Here is a 17,766-nt window from a genome sequence, read left to right as displayed (position 1 = left end):
CTTGAACCCAGGAGGCAGAAATTGCAGTGAGCCGAGGTTGCGCCATTGCACTACAGCCTGGGTGACAGTGGGAGACTCTGTCTCAAAAAAAAAAAAATTAGTCAGCTGTGGTAGTATGTGCCTGTAGTCCCAGCTACTTGGGAGGCTGAGGCAGGAGGGGTTTCTTGAGCCCAGGAGGTCAAGGCTGCAGTGAGCCATGATTGCTACGATTGTGTCACTACATTACACTACAGGCTTTTTCTTACTGGGTAATAAAGTGAGACCCTGTCTTTAAAAATAAAAATAAAAAAAGGTGGCTCAAAATGGATCAATACCAAAGTTACCAAGAATATAGAAAAACAAATGGATCAACAATACCAAATTTTGGCAAGAATATAAAAGAACTAGAACCTTACAAATTGTTAGCAGGAATGTAAAACAGTGCAACTACTTTGGAAAACAACTTAGAACCTACAAGTTAAGCACGCACTCAGTTTACAACATGGTAATGCCACTCCTAGGAATTTACCCAACAAAAATTAAAACATATCTCAGTAAAAGACATGTACAAAAATGTAATGGCAAGTTTATTCATAATAGCAAAAAACTGGGGGAAAAAAAACTCCAAATGTCCTTCAATGGATGAATAAATAAAGAATTGTGGTATAGCCATACAATGGAATGCTATACATTCCATTGTACATAAAAGGAACAAAGTACTGAAGTAACATGGATGAATCTCAACAACATGATGCTGAATGAAAGAAGCCATATACCAAAAACTATATATGATTCCATTTATATAAAATTATAAACTGGCAAAACTGTTTCAGTTTTAGAGAAATTTGACTCAGGGTTGAGAGGATGGTGGTGGAGGGGACCAACTTGTGTGGGAAGGAAATGTTCTATACCTTTTGGGAATGGAAATGTTATTTATCTTGACTATGGTGTGGTTATAAGTGTTTACAATTGCCAGAACACATAGAACTGAACACTTAAAGTGGGTACATTGTATTATATGTAAATTTACTACCTCAATAAAGTTGATCTTTAAAGAGTGGGATATAAATTTAGACCTTGGAGTTATTGTGTTGATTAAAAGAAATAATGTAGATAAATAAGCTTAACCATAAAATAAATGCCCAATAAGTTAATTTAGTAATTATATCAGCCATTTTTAATAAACTATAATCAGTACCAAACACAGATTATATATACTATATAGTTAGCTATAATTAAACTGCCTTCACAAATTTAATCAATTTTATTAGTTGCTATTCCTAATATATTTATTCTATCCCACGAATTCCAAGAAAATAAAATATTCTAAAACTCCAAAACAAAGGAATCCTGAATATCTAAGGAGAGAGAATGTCTAATCCAGAAAATTAGCACTCTTTACTTGCCATTCAATGAGCATTTTGTAGAACATTCAGTAAATCAAAAGTGACCTGCCTCCATAATTAGCCTCTAAAAATACCTTAAACACTAGATAATAATAATCTTTAAGTAAATGAATATTTTTAAAAGACAAAAATAAAAGTAAAATTATGCCTCTCAGCATGATGCAAAATACCAAGACCCTAGAGAGCGTCCAACTTTTTACTTAGCTCAACTGTTGCAAGTCATAGTAAAAATGACTTGCAAAAGTTCCTTGCAAGAAAAGATTCCTTGCAAGCAATCTTGCAGACTAGAAGAGAACTGGTCTAGGGAGCCTCCTAAATAGAGAGCATTTCCATTAGAGTGGCAGGTTTGTGAGCGCAAATGAAAAACCAAACACACCACAAGACAGGCTATTTTATTATTTCCTTGGTTTGTCCTGCTAAAGCCAAAACAGTATGGCAAAAGCAGAAGCAGGAAAGGAAGGCAGGGTGATTGGGAAGTATAATGGGCAAATCAGTCATAGGGAGCAGCTTTTTGACTTGGCTTGTTGTTAGCTGAGCTCCAGCTGGAAGGCTGGAATGTCAGACTGTGACTGGCCTTGAATGCCAGGCTGAGAGAGTCAGTCCACTAAAATACTGAAGGGGAAGTAGAAGCAGAAAGATTACTTGGTTAACATTTTCCAAACAGATTATTTTAAATAGTACAAAAAACTTTAAATAACATTGTCATCCCAACAAAAATGCCAACACCTATAGTCACAACAGCCAGATTTTGGACCCAGTGGCTGAGGTTCAAAATGTATGGTATGGGCAAGGTTCACTGGCTCATGCCTGCAATCCCAACACCTTGGGAGGCCACAGTGGAAGGATGGCTTGAGCCCAGGAGTTCAAGATCACCTGGGCAATGAAGTGAAACCCCGTCTCTACAAAAAAAATGGTGATGCACACCTATAGTCCCAGCTACTTGGGAGTCTGAGGCTGGAGGATCACTTGAATCAGTAAGGTCAAAGCTGCAGTGAGCCGTGATCATGCCACTGCACTCTAGCCTGGGCCACAAAGCAAGACCCTGTCTGAATAAATAAATAAATAAATATTTTAAGAAAGAATAAGTAAAAGAGTTCTCAGGTGCCCTGCCAACAACATTTCACTTAGATGGGGTTGGTAGGCAGGCTGTGAAACAATTAAAGACTAGCCTATTACATTAAGAAACCTAGGCCAGATGCAATGGCTCATACCTGTAATCCCAGTACTTCAGGAGGCTAAGGCAGGTGGACTGCTTGAGCCCAGGAGTTCAGACCAGCCTGGGTAACATGGCATAAATCCATATCTACAAAAATTAGCTGGTGTGGTAGTATGCACCTGTAGTACCAGATATTTGGGAGGCTGAGGTGGAAGGATTGCTTGAGTCAGGGAGGCAGAGGTTGCCATGAGCCATGATCATCCACTGCACTCCAGCCTGGGTGATAGGGAGAGACTTTGTCTCAAAAGCACAGTATGATAACAAAGCAAAGAAAGCACAAAATTCTTATAAATGAGATAAATCAATAAAGTCTCAATATCTATTTCAGCTGATGCAACAACAAACTTTGCAACACCACCGGGTCCTTCGGGCACCATAAGATTAGTTATCAGTTGCTATTTGACAGCCATCCATGCCAAGCCCCTGTCACTACATTGTGCTACATAAGTAATGAGCAGGAAAAAAAGGGCTTTCTCAGTTTCCTAAGCTAATTAGCTAGAACAAATTAATAGGTAATAGATCTGAGATGGAAAAACATTGTGTTAAAACACACATAAGCACACACACACACACACACATACACAAGCAGGAACCAAACCACACAAGGAGATATAGATAAAAAATGAAGTTGAATTTCAACTAGATTCACTAAAGTAGAAGTTCCAGAACAGGATGTGCAATGTGTTTGTAAAAATCTATGCATCTGTTTGGCCATTATTTAATTAAATGGTACATTCCATTTAAATAACAGTTTTGAAACTGTTCTCATTTTGTTTTAATCATTCTCAAAAAAAATGCATATTTAAATTTAGTGATATAGTGTTGAATCCTTAAAAATGAACAATTTTACACTGCTCCTCTGAGGACATGGAAGATAATATATTATCCATATCATAATCTATTTTTTTAGGCTTTTTCCTCTGAAAGAAAAAGTATATCAACTTCAAAACCTTTGGGTATTTCTTCACTCTGTCACAAATGGCTTTGAAATATCCATCATTCCTCTCAGATGATAAACAACTGTATGGCTCTAATGTTAAAGACAAAAGGAAAATGTCTACATTTTCATTTGGAAATTCTTTAGAAAGAATTCCTGAAACAGGGCAATGAACACCTTTCTGGGTATCTGCCAACCTATGCTTATCTTATCTTGTGTTAAAACTGACCTCAAGAAATCAGGTTGATAATACATGACGCAGAAATCCTGGCCATATAACTTGATCACAAGTGGTCACTTGGCCCAAGCTGCCAATCAGATCCTATCTCCCAGGAATTTAAACTTGATGACAACCTCTCTGGTAGCCTTGAATTGAGTTCCCATGTAGGGGATCAGGAAGTCACTTCTACCCAATGTGGAGAGAAACAGAAGTCGGGGGTTGGCGGGGGTGGGGGGAGCTGTTAGAATACAGTGACAACAGAATATACTGCAGGAGAAAGACACAAACATGGACACAGATGCTGACTGGCTACTATGTCTACAAGCCTCCCTGGTTCTAGTCCCTGAGAAACCTGGCTGTCCTTTCTGCCCTTTGGCATCACAAGCTTTACTTGATTCCTTACAAAGACAAATAAATTCTTCAATTTATGGTAGTTCCAATGGGTTTCTTATAATCAAACAGTCCCTGATTAAAATAAATTGTTTAAACAACAGATAATTTCGAAAATAAAGCTAATGTTAGCAAACTACCAGTGTTAGCAAGCTGCTTGACTTACTAGCCACAGACTTGCTCAATATAACTTACAATATTTCAATAATCTCTCTTCAAAGTTGCATAAGCAACATTATTCAAAGAACTGGCAGAATTAAGTTCTGTCACTTCCTATCAAACCTCATCATTGTCAGATCCAAAGAATGAACATGGTTCATTCTTTCCACAAACATTTATTAAACCTCTGGAAATGCCAGGCACTCAACTAGAGATTGGAAATAAAAGATGAGTCAACAGCTTCACTCTTTGCCCTATTTAAATAGGGTACACAAAAATACAAATGCTATAACTTCTTCTAGAGTTAAGTGTTACAGAGCATAACTAGGATGGCTATTTTTACAAATAGGTGTTTATATGAAGCTCATGGCTCTTCCTATGTGAATAGCTGCTATAGCTGGAAAATTTTCAACCACTTCAGTTACACCATCCTAGACCTTAGCAGGTATTTCATTCAAATCAATCATAGTTACATGCTATTTTCATTAATCTGATTTCAGAGGGCAGAGTAAAATCTGTAAAGATAAAATTGATTCAGACTCCAAATCTGCAAAGTACTGTACATTCTTCCTGTTTTCTGAATTGTTAAGAGCAATGTTCCAATTACAAATTCCTTGTATAATAAATAACTTCTAAAGATTAAATTTCTGTTGGCAAAAGACTGATACAAGTAACAGAATGTCACATTCTTTACAATACGTAGTTCAATCAACAAAAATCTGAACACCAAAAATTCATTAATTCATGCATCCATGCATTCATTCTACTTCTTGAACAAATACTTAATTGAATATCTTTAGTGTGCTAGGGACTGAAGATTTAATTTAATAAACACAACAGTCTCCATCTTTAACTTTATTAAGCTTAAAGTTATGAAATAAAATTACTGTAAGTTCTAGTAAATTACTGAATACTTTGATTCAGCATTGGTTAGAACTATAGTTTAAACAACACACCGCAAGTTTTCAATGGAATTTAATGAGAAATTTTAGATAAAGAAATTGTTTATATAAAACTTTTAAGACTGCAAAGCACTGAGTTAGCCATTACCCATTACTTGGAAAGAAAAAGGAGAAGGTTAGAGTATATTTATCTACTATTTACCATAGAATATAATTTAATCTATATTTACTCATTTTCCTCTTACCATATAATTATGTTTCCTTAGAGGTCTGTTTCTTTAAAAAGGCAAAGAGTGTTTCTGTTTGCTGTGACAGCTATCTTCCAAGAGTTTGTAAAAGTATATAACCTTTCAATTAACTGTGTTTGTATTAGAAAACTGCATTTGTTAAAACGTGTGTTGCTGAATATTGTGTTTGTTCATCTAAAGATGAATATTATGTTAGTTTTAAGAGGCTGAATTCTATCACAAATATTGTGGTAATTAAACACTATGACCTTAACTGATCTTGTATACAACAGATTTAAGGTTATTAAAATTAATGGAAAGTCCAGAAATAAATCCACACTTCTACAGCCAACTGATTTTGATAAAGTTGCCAAGAACACACATTAAAGAAAGAACAGTCTCTTCAATAAATGGTGTTGGGAAAACTACATATCCTCATGAGAGGAGTAACACTAGACCTTACCTCTCACCATATACAAAAATCAACTCAAAAAGGATTAAAGAGTTAAATGTAAGACCAGAAACTATGAAACTACTAAAAGAAAACACAGGAGAAATGCTTCATGACATTAGTCTGGGTAAGAATTTTTTGGATAAGCTCTCAAAAATACAGAAAACAAAAGCAAAAATATACAGATTACATCAAACTAAAAAGCTTCTATACATCAAAGGAAGCAATCTACAGACTGAAGAGACAACCTACAGAATGGGAGAAAATATCTGCAAATTATACATCTAACAAGAGGTTAATATGCAGAATATATAAGGAATTCAAGCCACTGAATAGGAAAAAGAAAATAATCCAATTAAAAATGCGCAAAAGACCTAAATAGATATTTTTCAAAAGACATACAAATGGCCAACTGGTATATGAAAAAATGTTCAACATCACTAATTATCAGGAAAATGCAAATAAAAACTACAATGAGATACCATCTCTCTCCAGTTACACAATGGCTACAGTCAGCTCTCTATCCATGGGTTCTGCATCCACACATTCAACAAACCAGTTGATCAAAAGTATTCAAAAACCAGGCTGGGTGTGGTGGCTCACAGCTGTAATCCCAGCACTTTGGGAGGCCAAGGAAGGCAGATCACTTAAGGTCAAAAGTTTGAGACCAGCCTGGCTAACACGGTGAAACCCTGTCTCTAAAAACAAAAAAAAAAAAAGAAACCTGTATCTGTATTGAACATTTACAGACTTTTATCATTATTCTCTAAACAATACCATAAAACAGCTATCGACATAGTATTTACATTGTATTAGGCATTATAAGTAATCTAAAGATGATTTAAAGAACAAGCATAAGGCAAAGATATTTTGGGTTTGGTTCCAGACTAATGCGATAAAGCGAGTATCACAATAAAGCAAAGTCATATAAAGTTTTTGGTTTCCCAGTGCGTATAAGAGTTATGTTTACTACACTATAAAGTGTGTAATACCATTATATCTAAAATACAATGATAATACCTGATTTTAAAATACTGTATTGTGGTCGGGCATGGTGGCTCATGCCTGTAATTCCAGCACTTTAGGAGGCCAAGGTGGGTGGATCACCTGAGGTCAAGAGTTCAAGACCAGCCTAGCCAATATGGTGAAACCCCGTCTCTAAGAAAAATACAAAATTAGCTGGGCCATGGTGGCATGTGCCTGTAATCCCAGCTACTTGGGAGGCTGAGGCAGGAGAATTGCTTGAACCTGGGAGGCAGAGGTTGCAGTGAGCCGAGATCATGCCATTGCACTCCAGCCTGGGAGACAGAGAGAGACCCTGTCTCAAAACAAAACAAAAAAAAAACAAAAACAAATACTGTATTGTGAAAAAATGCTAACAATGTTTCAGCCTTCCATAAGTCACAATCTGTTTCCAAGTGCAGGGTCCTGCCTCGATGTTGATGGCTGCTGACTGATTAGGCCGGTAGTTGCTGAAGGGTGGCATGGCTATGGCAATTTCTTAAAATAAAACAACAAATGAGTCTGCCACATTAATCTACTTTTCCCTTCAGAAAAAATTTCTCTGTAGCATGAGATATTGTCTGATGGAACTGTACTCACAGAAGAATTTCTTTCCAAATTAGAGTCAATCTTCTCAAACCCTGCCGAAGCTTTATCAACAAAGTTTATGAAATATTCTAAAGCCTTTGTTGTCATTTCAACAATGTTCACAGCATCTTAACCAGAAGTAGATTCTATCTCAAGAAACCACTTTCTTTGCTCCTCTGTAAGAAGCAACCCTTCATCTGTACAAGTTTTATCATAGTACTATAGCGATTCAGTCACATTCTCAGGATCCACTTCTAATTCTAGTTCTCTTGCTATTTCCAACACATCTCAAGTGGTGAGCTGCATTGTCAATGAGCAATAATATTTTGAAAAGAATCATTTTTTTCTGAGCAGTATTTCTCAACAGTGGCTTTCAGTAAGCCATGCTATAAACAGATGATTGTTATTCCACTGTAGAACACAGGCAGAGTTGGATTTAGCATAATTCTTATGGGCCTTAGGATTTTCAGAATGGTAAATGACTCTGGCTTCAAATTAGTCATTAGCTGCCTTTGTCCCTAACAAGAGAGTCAGCCTGTCCTTTGAGGCCAGGCATTGACTTCTCTCTAACTATGACAGTCCTAGATGCATCTTCTTCCAACATAAGGCTGTTTCATCTACACTGAAAATCCTTTGCTAAGTGTAGCTACCTTCATCAATGATCTTAGCTAGATCTGGATTACTTGCTACATCTTCTGTTTGAGCACTTGCTGCTTAACTTGCACTTCTATGTGATGGAAATGGCCTTTTTTCTTAAATCTCATAAGCCAAACTCTGCTAGCTTCAAATTTTCTTCTGTGGCTTCCTCACCTCTCTCAATCTTCTTAGAATTGAAGAGAGTTAGGACTTGTTCTTGATTAGGCTTTGGCTTAAGGAAATGCTGTGGCTGGTTTGATGTTTCATTCAAACCACTAAAGCTTTCTCCATATCAGCAATAATTATTTCACTTTCTTACAATCCATGTGTTTACTAGAGTAGTACCTTTAATTTCCTTCAAGAAATTTTTCTTTGCATTCACAACATAGTTAACTGTTCGGCCAAGAGGCCTAACTTTCAGCCTGTCTCAGCTTTCAACATGCCTTCCTTACTAAACATCATTTCTAGCTTTTGATTTAAGGTGGGAGGTGTGGGACTCTTCACTTGAACCCTTAGAGGACATTGCAAGGTTACTAACTGGCCTAATTTCAATACTGCTGTGTCTCATGGAATAAGGAGGCCCAAGGAGAGAGAGAAAGGAAACAGGTCGGTCAGTACAGCAATCAGAACATACACATTTATTGATTAAATTCACTGTCTTAGATGGGTATGTATGGTTCATGTCATCTCAAAATAATGACAATAGTAACATTCAAGATTACTAATCACAGATCACTACAACAGAATAATAATGAAAAAGTATGTGGAAACACTTCATGATTCAAAAAGCAAAAATTTTTAAGTTTAAAAAAATAATAATTAAAAACTTTGAAATGTTACAAAAATTACCAAAATGTGACACAAAGGCATGAAATGAGCACATGCTTTGGAGAAATGGTCCTGATAAACCTGATCAACACTGGATTGCCACAAACCTGCAATAATTTGAAAAAAGAAAAAAACCCACAATAGCCTTGTTGAAGCACAATAAAATGAGGTATGCTTGTACACAGGAAGATGGGCATAGGTTATACATGAATACTATGCCATTTTATATCAGGGACCTGCACAGGAGGTCTTGGAATCAATCCCCTATGGATATTGCAGTATCAGCTACTTAGCAGGCTGATACAGGAAGAACACTTGAGCCCAAGAAGTCCAGCCTGGGAAACATTGCAAGAATCTGTCTCAAAAAACAAAAAACAAAACATATATATATGTGTGTATGTGGGTACATATATATACACGTGTGTGTGTGTAAGATATATACATTTATACATACATACATGTGTTTTTTTAGAAAACAAAACCTCATCTTTCTAACTCTATGAACTTTTATAAATATAGTTTCCATGGTCAATTACCTTTTCCTTTTATTTGGCTGTGAGCTGCTTTACAATAGAATCTTGACTCGCTCTAGTGTAAGAATCGCCCATATACAATGTTCACTTATTATTTATTTATTATAGAGCAAACTGTGGGCTAAATTAAGTCCCTAATGTATAACAATGATACCAACAATTGTTTGCTAAAATACAATTATGCTATATGTTGAGTGACAGTCCTAATACCCTAATCACAAATGTTATTAAAGGTTTCCCATGAAGATCTTATAGCAATGAGAGGATATAGGGTATCAATAAATGCTTCCTAACATAAACCCATACTACTAGAAAGATGCCTTTGAAGTCATGTTATTTTTGCCTCAAGACTGTGGACTGACCACACACACTTATTTCTTCTCCAAGACTCACCCTCCAATCCCATTAAATAATAGTAATACAGAAAGATAAAATCCCAAACAAGAAGATGAAGAGGAAGGGAAGAGAGTAGTAATCAGTAGATGAGAAAGTTTAGCAAATTGCTAGAAGGCAGAAGGCAGATGGAAGTGTAGTACTCGACAAGATAGGGCAGAGAAACGGTTTGGCCTGCAATAATGTGAGGAAGAGGCTACTGATGAGGAGTATCCAGTGTAAGGGGAGGCAAGAATGAGACACAGGGCTAAGAACACGGAAAGTAAGCAAAAGCTCCTCAGGGAATATATCCACCCCCTGAAAATGACATGGTGACCAGGTATGTATCCCCAGATACTCACTGAAGAAATAGAAAAAAATATGTGAGGAGAGCTACAGCAGTTGACTCACATCTGGCCCATCATCCATCCACACATTCCATAATTCTTGCTCACCTACTCAGAACTCCCAATTAGTATTTTATTGTCTATCTTAAACATAAATGAATGCCTTTTTATTGAAGAAAACCTATAGAATAAAAGAGGGAAAAAATATGATAAACAAAAATATAATCCCTAGGAAAAATTAAAATAATTCAGGTAACAGAAGAAAACGTTTTTTTAAAATCTCTAAATTTTATTCTTTGAAGGATTTTAAAGGACCTATATTCATAAAATAAGAACAAGATGCTGAGAACGAGAAACAGTGCAAGAAAGAGCTCTTAGAAATTAAGATACCCAACTGTGTCTGTGGTAATAAAAAATTATCAGATGGGCTAAAGGAAAGGCAGAAGGGTGGAGAGAACGGAATCTGAGCAAGTTATTTGACAAGGGGTTCCAGCAAGATAAGCAGGTAACCTGTTTACCAAATATAGAATCTATGATATATAGATTCTACAAAAACATAGAATCTCTGGTACATAGATTCTACAAAACAAGGTCAAATTCAAAAGAATACCAAAGGCAAATCTCACAGTAATAATTATGCAAGAACAGGCCTACAGGGCAATCATTCAAGTAATTTATAGACAAGGCACAGAAGACAACTACAGATTTAGAACAAACAGTAAGTTACCAAACTTGAAAATGCAAAAGGAAAATAACCAAAGACAAAAGTTGAAAGGTGAAGGAAGAGGAATTAAAGGAATGGCAATATCTTCATCTTATAAAATGCAGAGCCAAAAAACACAGTTATCTATGGTTGGTTAATGGAAAACTAAAAAGTATACTACACTAAGTGTTCACCATTCTTGCACAGAGATTCTCCTTAAGTAATAACAATACTTACTATGTGCCAGATACTTACTAAGAATTCTTAGGGGCTATTCATTTAACTGTGTAATACAACATCTAAAGTGATCTATTAAAAAAAGTAGGTAAAACTTTTTAAGCTACAGGGTAACCAACACAGGAACCAATAATGGTGATATAATTACATTAAGAAGGAAAAGAAGAAAGAGTTAAGGGGTATAAGGAAAATAGGCTGATGCTTCATGTATCAGCACAGGAAGTCAAAAGATAACAATGTCTAAAACTGATAAGGCAAGAAACAGAGGCAAAGTGTATTATTTAAAGATATGGAGATCATCCCCAGAGAGCTAAACTCAACAATTTTTAGAATCTGTAAGTGATTCTCTCAGGAAACTGGACTGGGAGAGAAGACTACTGGTTTCATGTATCAAAAAATTACAGTACTTTTACATTTTTAACCACATGAATTATTTACTTTGATAATTTCTTTTAAATTTAGTTAATAATTTTTCAAAACAGTAGCAACTGAATCTGTCCTACTACTTCAGACAGGTAAAATTATTTTATATTTTAACAGTTTCTAGAAAATGGTCTAATAATGCAAGTCTGACAAGTATACATATCTTACATTTTTCATTTAATGTTGCATTTGATAAATTAGCATCAAGTGATTCTACAGAATATAGTACTAAGAATACAAAATACTATACAGAGATGTGGCCCCTCCAGGCGTGTAATGGTAGAATACGCTGGTCCACAGGCCAAAAAAGCAGCTTACCCATCTGTCCCATGTTTAATACCCATGTTCTTTATTTTTCTTCTCAAGAATAGAATAATAGGCTGTTCACCACAAGTATAGGTTCAAGAGAGAAAATTCCTGGTGAGATTACCAACAGTAACTAGCCAAAGCCATTGAGATTTCCACACTAGGCTAGAGCTTCAGTATTGGTTAATAGTGACAGAGAAAGGCTGATACAGACTTGATGGCTGCTGTAGCTGGTGGGCTAAGTCCAAAGACAGATCTTCCATACTATCCATCCAAGATCAAAAACTTGTGGTCCAGGAACTCAAGTCAGCCCACAGACATGTTCAGTTTAGCCTGCATAATATTGGCCCACACCGTGTTTTTAATTTTGAAAAAGTAGCAACATCTAAAATTGACAGAATTCATGTAAAATTTCACATTTCCACCTTCTCTCAATAAATTAGTAGAGGTACTCCCCTTAGGTGACAAGGTGTCCCAATTTGCCACACTTAGCCTGTTTCCCTCACTATGTTACCAGTCTAACACTTGTATACCATTTGTATCTCTGATCTTTGCTGTAAAGGGTATAACATGTTGATATGCCCAAGCCATGCCAAGCGTTTTTGAGGTAGGACTCTTATACTTCGGAAACAACAGGAGACATCAATGACAAGTCATGGCACAGCGGTTCCACACAGGGGTTAGCAGCAGTGATGAACAGCAGCCACTCCTACCTAAAAACTGTTTCTAAATGGCCAGGTATTCTAAAGCAATGGACTCTTTATTGAGTATTATGTAAGCCACCTATAGAGAAAAAAACACATAAAAATTACTGAGCATGCCTAAAAATTAAGAATTTCTGTGCATGCCTATTTAACCACAACTTATTCCCTGCCAACTGCCTTATTTTTAATCAAACTAGAATTGAATGACAGATAAGAAAAGTGGTAAATCCTAGTGATCAATATCTTAGGAGATAGCAACTAACAGCAGGAAATGAAAACTAAAGCACAAAGTCCAATAGCTGACACTGTAACCTACATTTCAAGTAAAATAGTCATCGTTTACTTACATTTTAATGTCTCTCCAGCATATGGTATGTGCAATTTAAATCGGTCACAGTTGGGCCCAGGAGTCAATGATGTGCAGCTTTAAAAAATGCAGAAAGAGAAGAAAGAAAATATTTTTTAAAAACATACTTAAAAACCCATATACTTATAATACTAAACAAAAAGTGATCTTTATACATAACAGATTAAAACACTGGCTTATAGAACAAAATAGAAGCCTTTAATTGTCATGGAAGCCAAGACAATAAGACTTACCCTAAAACAAATAATTCGTTTATTTCATAATGAATAAAACTTACATGTGTTCTAACCAGCTGAAGCACACCAACAGTGTGTTTCAACTACTTCTCTCAAAGAAGCATATCTCAACTTTTAAAATTAGGTATATTATCCAAAGCACATGTCTATTCTTATGCCAAGAAGTGTAAAATAAGAATAGTTTTATGATCATATTTTAAATACGGACTCTTAGCTTTCATTCTGTTAGTACAAAAAAGAGCCCACTTTTGGCCTTTTTCTGGTACCAGATGGTTTTCTTTCCTTCCATAAAGGTATGGTGCTTCCTTTAGATTTGGCACACCCTAACTTTCATCTGCAGGAAAGTACAATGCACACTCAATTTCAGGAAAAATACAAATTTAAAAGGCAGGGGATAGTCACCCAGGTCTGAACAGTTTGGTGTTTTCTTTTTGTTTTGTTTTGTTTTGTTTTTCAAGACAAGGTCTTGCTCTGTAGCCCAGGCTGGAGTGCAGTGGTGCAATCTCTGCTCACTGCAGCCTCAATCTCCCAGGCTCAAGTGACCCTCCCACTTCAGCTTCCCAAGCAGCTGGGACCATAGGTGCTGCCTACCACACCTGGCTTTTTTTTTTTTTTTTCTTTTCAGAGAGGAGGTCTCACTATGTTATCCAGGGTGGTCTCAAACTCCTGAACTCAAGTGATCCTCCCACCTTGTCTCCCAAAGTGTCAGGATTATAGGCGTGAGCCACTGTACCCAGCCTGGTTTTTTTTTTTTTTAGTCTATTATTCCACAAAGTTATATAATGTTTCTTGCTCGTCACAGATTTACTGTACAAGATAATTTATGATCTTAGAAGTCATAAGTTCAACTGCATAACAACTGCATAGGCTTCATGAGTTAATAAAATACTAATATGAAGTCGATTGAGAAAGTAATATGCTTAATTTTGTTATAAAAAGATGAGGTCTTTAATTTATAAACTAAAGCAAGGAGGCTAATTTTGTTTTATAATTCCAAAACTGGCTGTGAAGCAATTCTTAAAAAGAACCTATAAAAGTAGTTTAATGAATGGAAGCATAGTTGAAATAAATGTACAACTTCCCTACATAGTGACTTGGAAGGGCAAGAGTCATTTAAAAACAAATTCAAAAAATTTTGGCTTAAATAAACTAACTCAGACCCCACATTAGATTTACTATTACTTTTTCCCAAAACTATATGAATGTGAAAGAAAAGAACCAGACAGTGGCCAGGTGCGGTGGCTCACACCTATAATCCCAGCATTTTGGGTGGCCAAGGTGGGCGAATCATCTGAGGTCAGGAGTTCGAGACCAACCTTGACAACATGGTGAAACCCCATCTCTATTAAAAATACAAAAATTAGCCAGGTATAGTAGCATATACCTGTAATCCCTGCTACTTAGAAGGCTGAGGCAGGAGAATCGCTTGAACCTGGGAGGTGGAGGCTGCAGTGAGCCAACATGGTGCCACTGCACTCCAGACTAAATAACAGAGTGAGACTCTGTCTCAAAAAAAAAAAAAGAAAGAAAGAAAACAAAAACAGACAGAAACTTTAACTCAGATATATTTAACATAAGTCACTACGTTGATTATTCCTCATTATCTTCAGAGGCCAATAAAAATACCAGTTTATAAACTAAACAACAAAGTTGCACCAGCAATTGAATGGTAACCTATTTTTATTTTTTACACATTTTAAGAATACTTTCTCATTTTCCTTTCAATAAAAAAAAATTCTTCGGAGTATATTTTAGAGGTATCATATTTCCATAATCTTTTCTAGCCCACAACATAGCAGTTATTTTAAAAAACTATAGAAAACATAAATTCTAGCTTTATAAAATATAATCTAATGATGGTAATGAGCATCCTGTCATTATGAGCATACTGTTATGAACCCTATAAGAACACTAAGAGTTTTCCTTGTACTGCATTCAACTGCAATGCTTTAAAATTATGAAAAACACCATTTACGATCAAGTATCTTTTTTGGCCTGCAGGATCAAATTATTTAACTACATAGCTTAAAGACTGAAGTTATTAGTAGTACAGGAAATCCACATAATTAACCTGATTCCAGTTTGTTTGAATAACTCACTCCTTTTTCAATGAGAAATTGTTTTTTTCCTGAATGGTTACACTCATTGTTAAGCCACACTCTTTATTATATACTTTAACCAGGACTGGGAAAGTGTTTTTGTGCCCTGCCACGTTGCCTTCCTCCCTTACTACATCAACAGCTGGTTCCAGCAATCTCAAGGTATTAAAAGATACATTTCTAGTGGGGATAGGAAAAGATTTCCTAAAGGATACAAAATTATAGTAAGGTAAGAGGAATAAGTTCTAGTGTACTACACCACTGTAGATGACTATAGTTAACAATAATAAATAGTTTCAAATAGCTAGAAGGAGGATATTAAATATTTACATCACAAAGAAATGATAAATGTTTGAGATGAGGATATGCTAATTAATCTGATTGTATCACTAAACACTATATGTATCAAAACATCATTACATACCCCATAAAAATGTACAATTCCTATATGTCAATTAAAAAATTAAAGTTTTATACAGAAAAAAGTGTATTTCTCTATCTCCGTGGTTCATTCACTGATCTTTTTCATTTAGATAAGATTTATCAAGCATTGCTGTAGGTGTTAGGATTATAGGATGGACAAGACAGAGAAGATCCATGTCTCATGGTACTTAAATTCTAGTAAGGGAAGAAGAAAATGATAAACAAGAGACAAACATATAAAGATGGTTTAGGATTGCTAAATGCTATGAGGAAAATAATATAGGGTGCTGCAATGAAGCAGGAGCTACTTTACACTGGAAGATCAAAGAAGACCTCTGGAGGAGGTGAAATCTGAAAACTGAATAACACGAAGGGGCCCACCATGCCAAGTTCTGGGAAAGAGCATTCCGGGCAGAAGAAACAGCTGGTGCAAAGGTGTGAAAGCAGGAACAAGCTTGGTACATCTGGGGAAGAAACCTTGATATATCTCAGCAATGCGGCTAGAGCACAGTAAATGAGGGAGAGAAGAGCAAAAGATTAGGACATAGTCAATGAGGGAGAGGGGCAAAAGCAAGGGACAGATCACACAGGGTCTTGCAAGCAGTTGCAATTCATTCAGTTTTTATGCCAAGCACAAAGGAGGGCTTTAAGCAGAAGAGTAAAAATATTTATGTTTTTAAAATATCGCTTTGTCTACCGTATAGAAAAAAAAAGACCGTAAGAGATAAAATGAACATAACCAGACCAGATAGGAGGCCATTTTAGTCAAAAATGATGGCGCAAAACCAACATGCATTTGTAGATGGTATTACCTACTTCTCTGCTATCTACAGAGATCCTTGCCTGTCCACTTTCTAACTCTGGTGCAGTGATAATGCTGCTGCTCTGTAAACATTCACTTCACGGTCTTCGGTGAGGAGACAGTCTTCTGTGATGTGGGGGCTGAGCAGACTGTAGCCCACCTGGCAGATGAGTTCCAGACTCAGGCACATGAGAGCAAGAACGGTGCTGGAAAGGAACACACAGGGCCACAGAGGGCAGAGACCATCCCCTTCAGCCTCTCACCTTCAGTCATGGAGAGAAGTGTTTCAGGGTGTGGTTATCCACCTGGAACGGGATGCTGCCCAAAGTCTCTACTATTTCAGGGAAAGATACCACTACATAGCTGGCTATGAGGAACAGGGACTGCAAACCTCTAAGAGTTGTAGGAAGGCCAGGGCAGCTGGGAGCAATGTGGATGAGTCTTGTGTTTACCTCCCAGGGATGCTACTGGTCTCACCAGGTTTCTCAATCCCCACTGGGACTGAAAACCCAATGCAGGTAGGATAATAATAATAATAACCACTTTGAATCTGAAAAAAAGAAAGAAAGAAAGATGATGGATCCTTGGACTAGGGTAGCAGCAGTGGAGATGAGACAAATGAATTTATTAAACAGGGCTGACTGGTACGTGTTTAGGGAAAAGGAAATCAAGAGTTTAAAGTGTGAGATGACCTCCAAATCTTCTATGGAAATAGTCAGGTTAATGAGTGGGCTAGCCAATCTATAAGGGCCACTAAAATGTCACAGAAAATACAGAAGAAAAATTTACAAAACCTCACCTTAGTGCTTTATGATATTGGAAAGATCACTTACTTGAGTAGGAATGGAAAAGAGGGGTATAGGGAGTAATAATTCCTAAAAGCACCCTCAAGTCAAAATTATAATCTCCAGTTATCTGCAGGGATTCTGCTTTGCTAAGAGGAACATACAAATTTGGAACCAAGAGCCAAAGTGCCCAAGGCAACAGAGGAAAGTTGCCATTAGTAGGCCTCTTTCTCCTGAGTGGCACTCAGCTTATTTTCCAATGAAATGTTGGGCAAATTAATTAACATATGTTACATTCAATCTTCCTTATATTACCTAGGATAAATAGGTTTATAGGAAACAAGCCAATGACATGTTTCTCCTAAGATTAAACTAAAATGTTTCCTCTTCTTAAGATACCTCTGTCTAAAATTGGTTTGGTTATGCTCTTTAATTTACTGTGAAAATTCAATTTGCACAAAAGGAGGGTACCCATTTTTCTGTTAACC

General features: G+C 36.4%; 1 protein-coding gene across 4 annotated transcripts in view; it reads right to left on the bottom strand.

The window, feature by feature from the left end:
• Positions 1-17,766, bottom strand: part of BABAM2 (BRISC and BRCA1 A complex member 2) — a 457,075-nt gene that overhangs the window by 399,516 nt on the left and 39,793 nt on the right. For all 4 annotated transcript variants that reach the window (XM_064363957.1, XM_064363959.1, XM_064363960.1 and 1 more), the window contains exon 3: positions 12,914-12,990. In XM_064363957.1, the coding sequence (XP_064220027.1) occupies positions 12,914-12,990 (77 nt within the window). The remainder of the gene's footprint in view (positions 1-12,913; positions 12,991-17,766) is intronic.

Source organism: Aotus nancymaae, unplaced genomic scaffold (assembly GCF_030222135.1).
Source record: "Aotus nancymaae isolate 86718 unplaced genomic scaffold, 86718_ANA_hifiasm-v0.15.2.pri h1tg000057l, whole genome shotgun sequence".
In the NCBI taxonomy this organism is placed as follows: Eukaryota; Metazoa; Chordata; class Mammalia; order Primates; family Aotidae; genus Aotus; species Aotus nancymaae.
The sequence above is the reverse complement of the archived record's forward strand: the minus strand, read 5'-3'. Positions and strand labels throughout refer to the sequence as shown.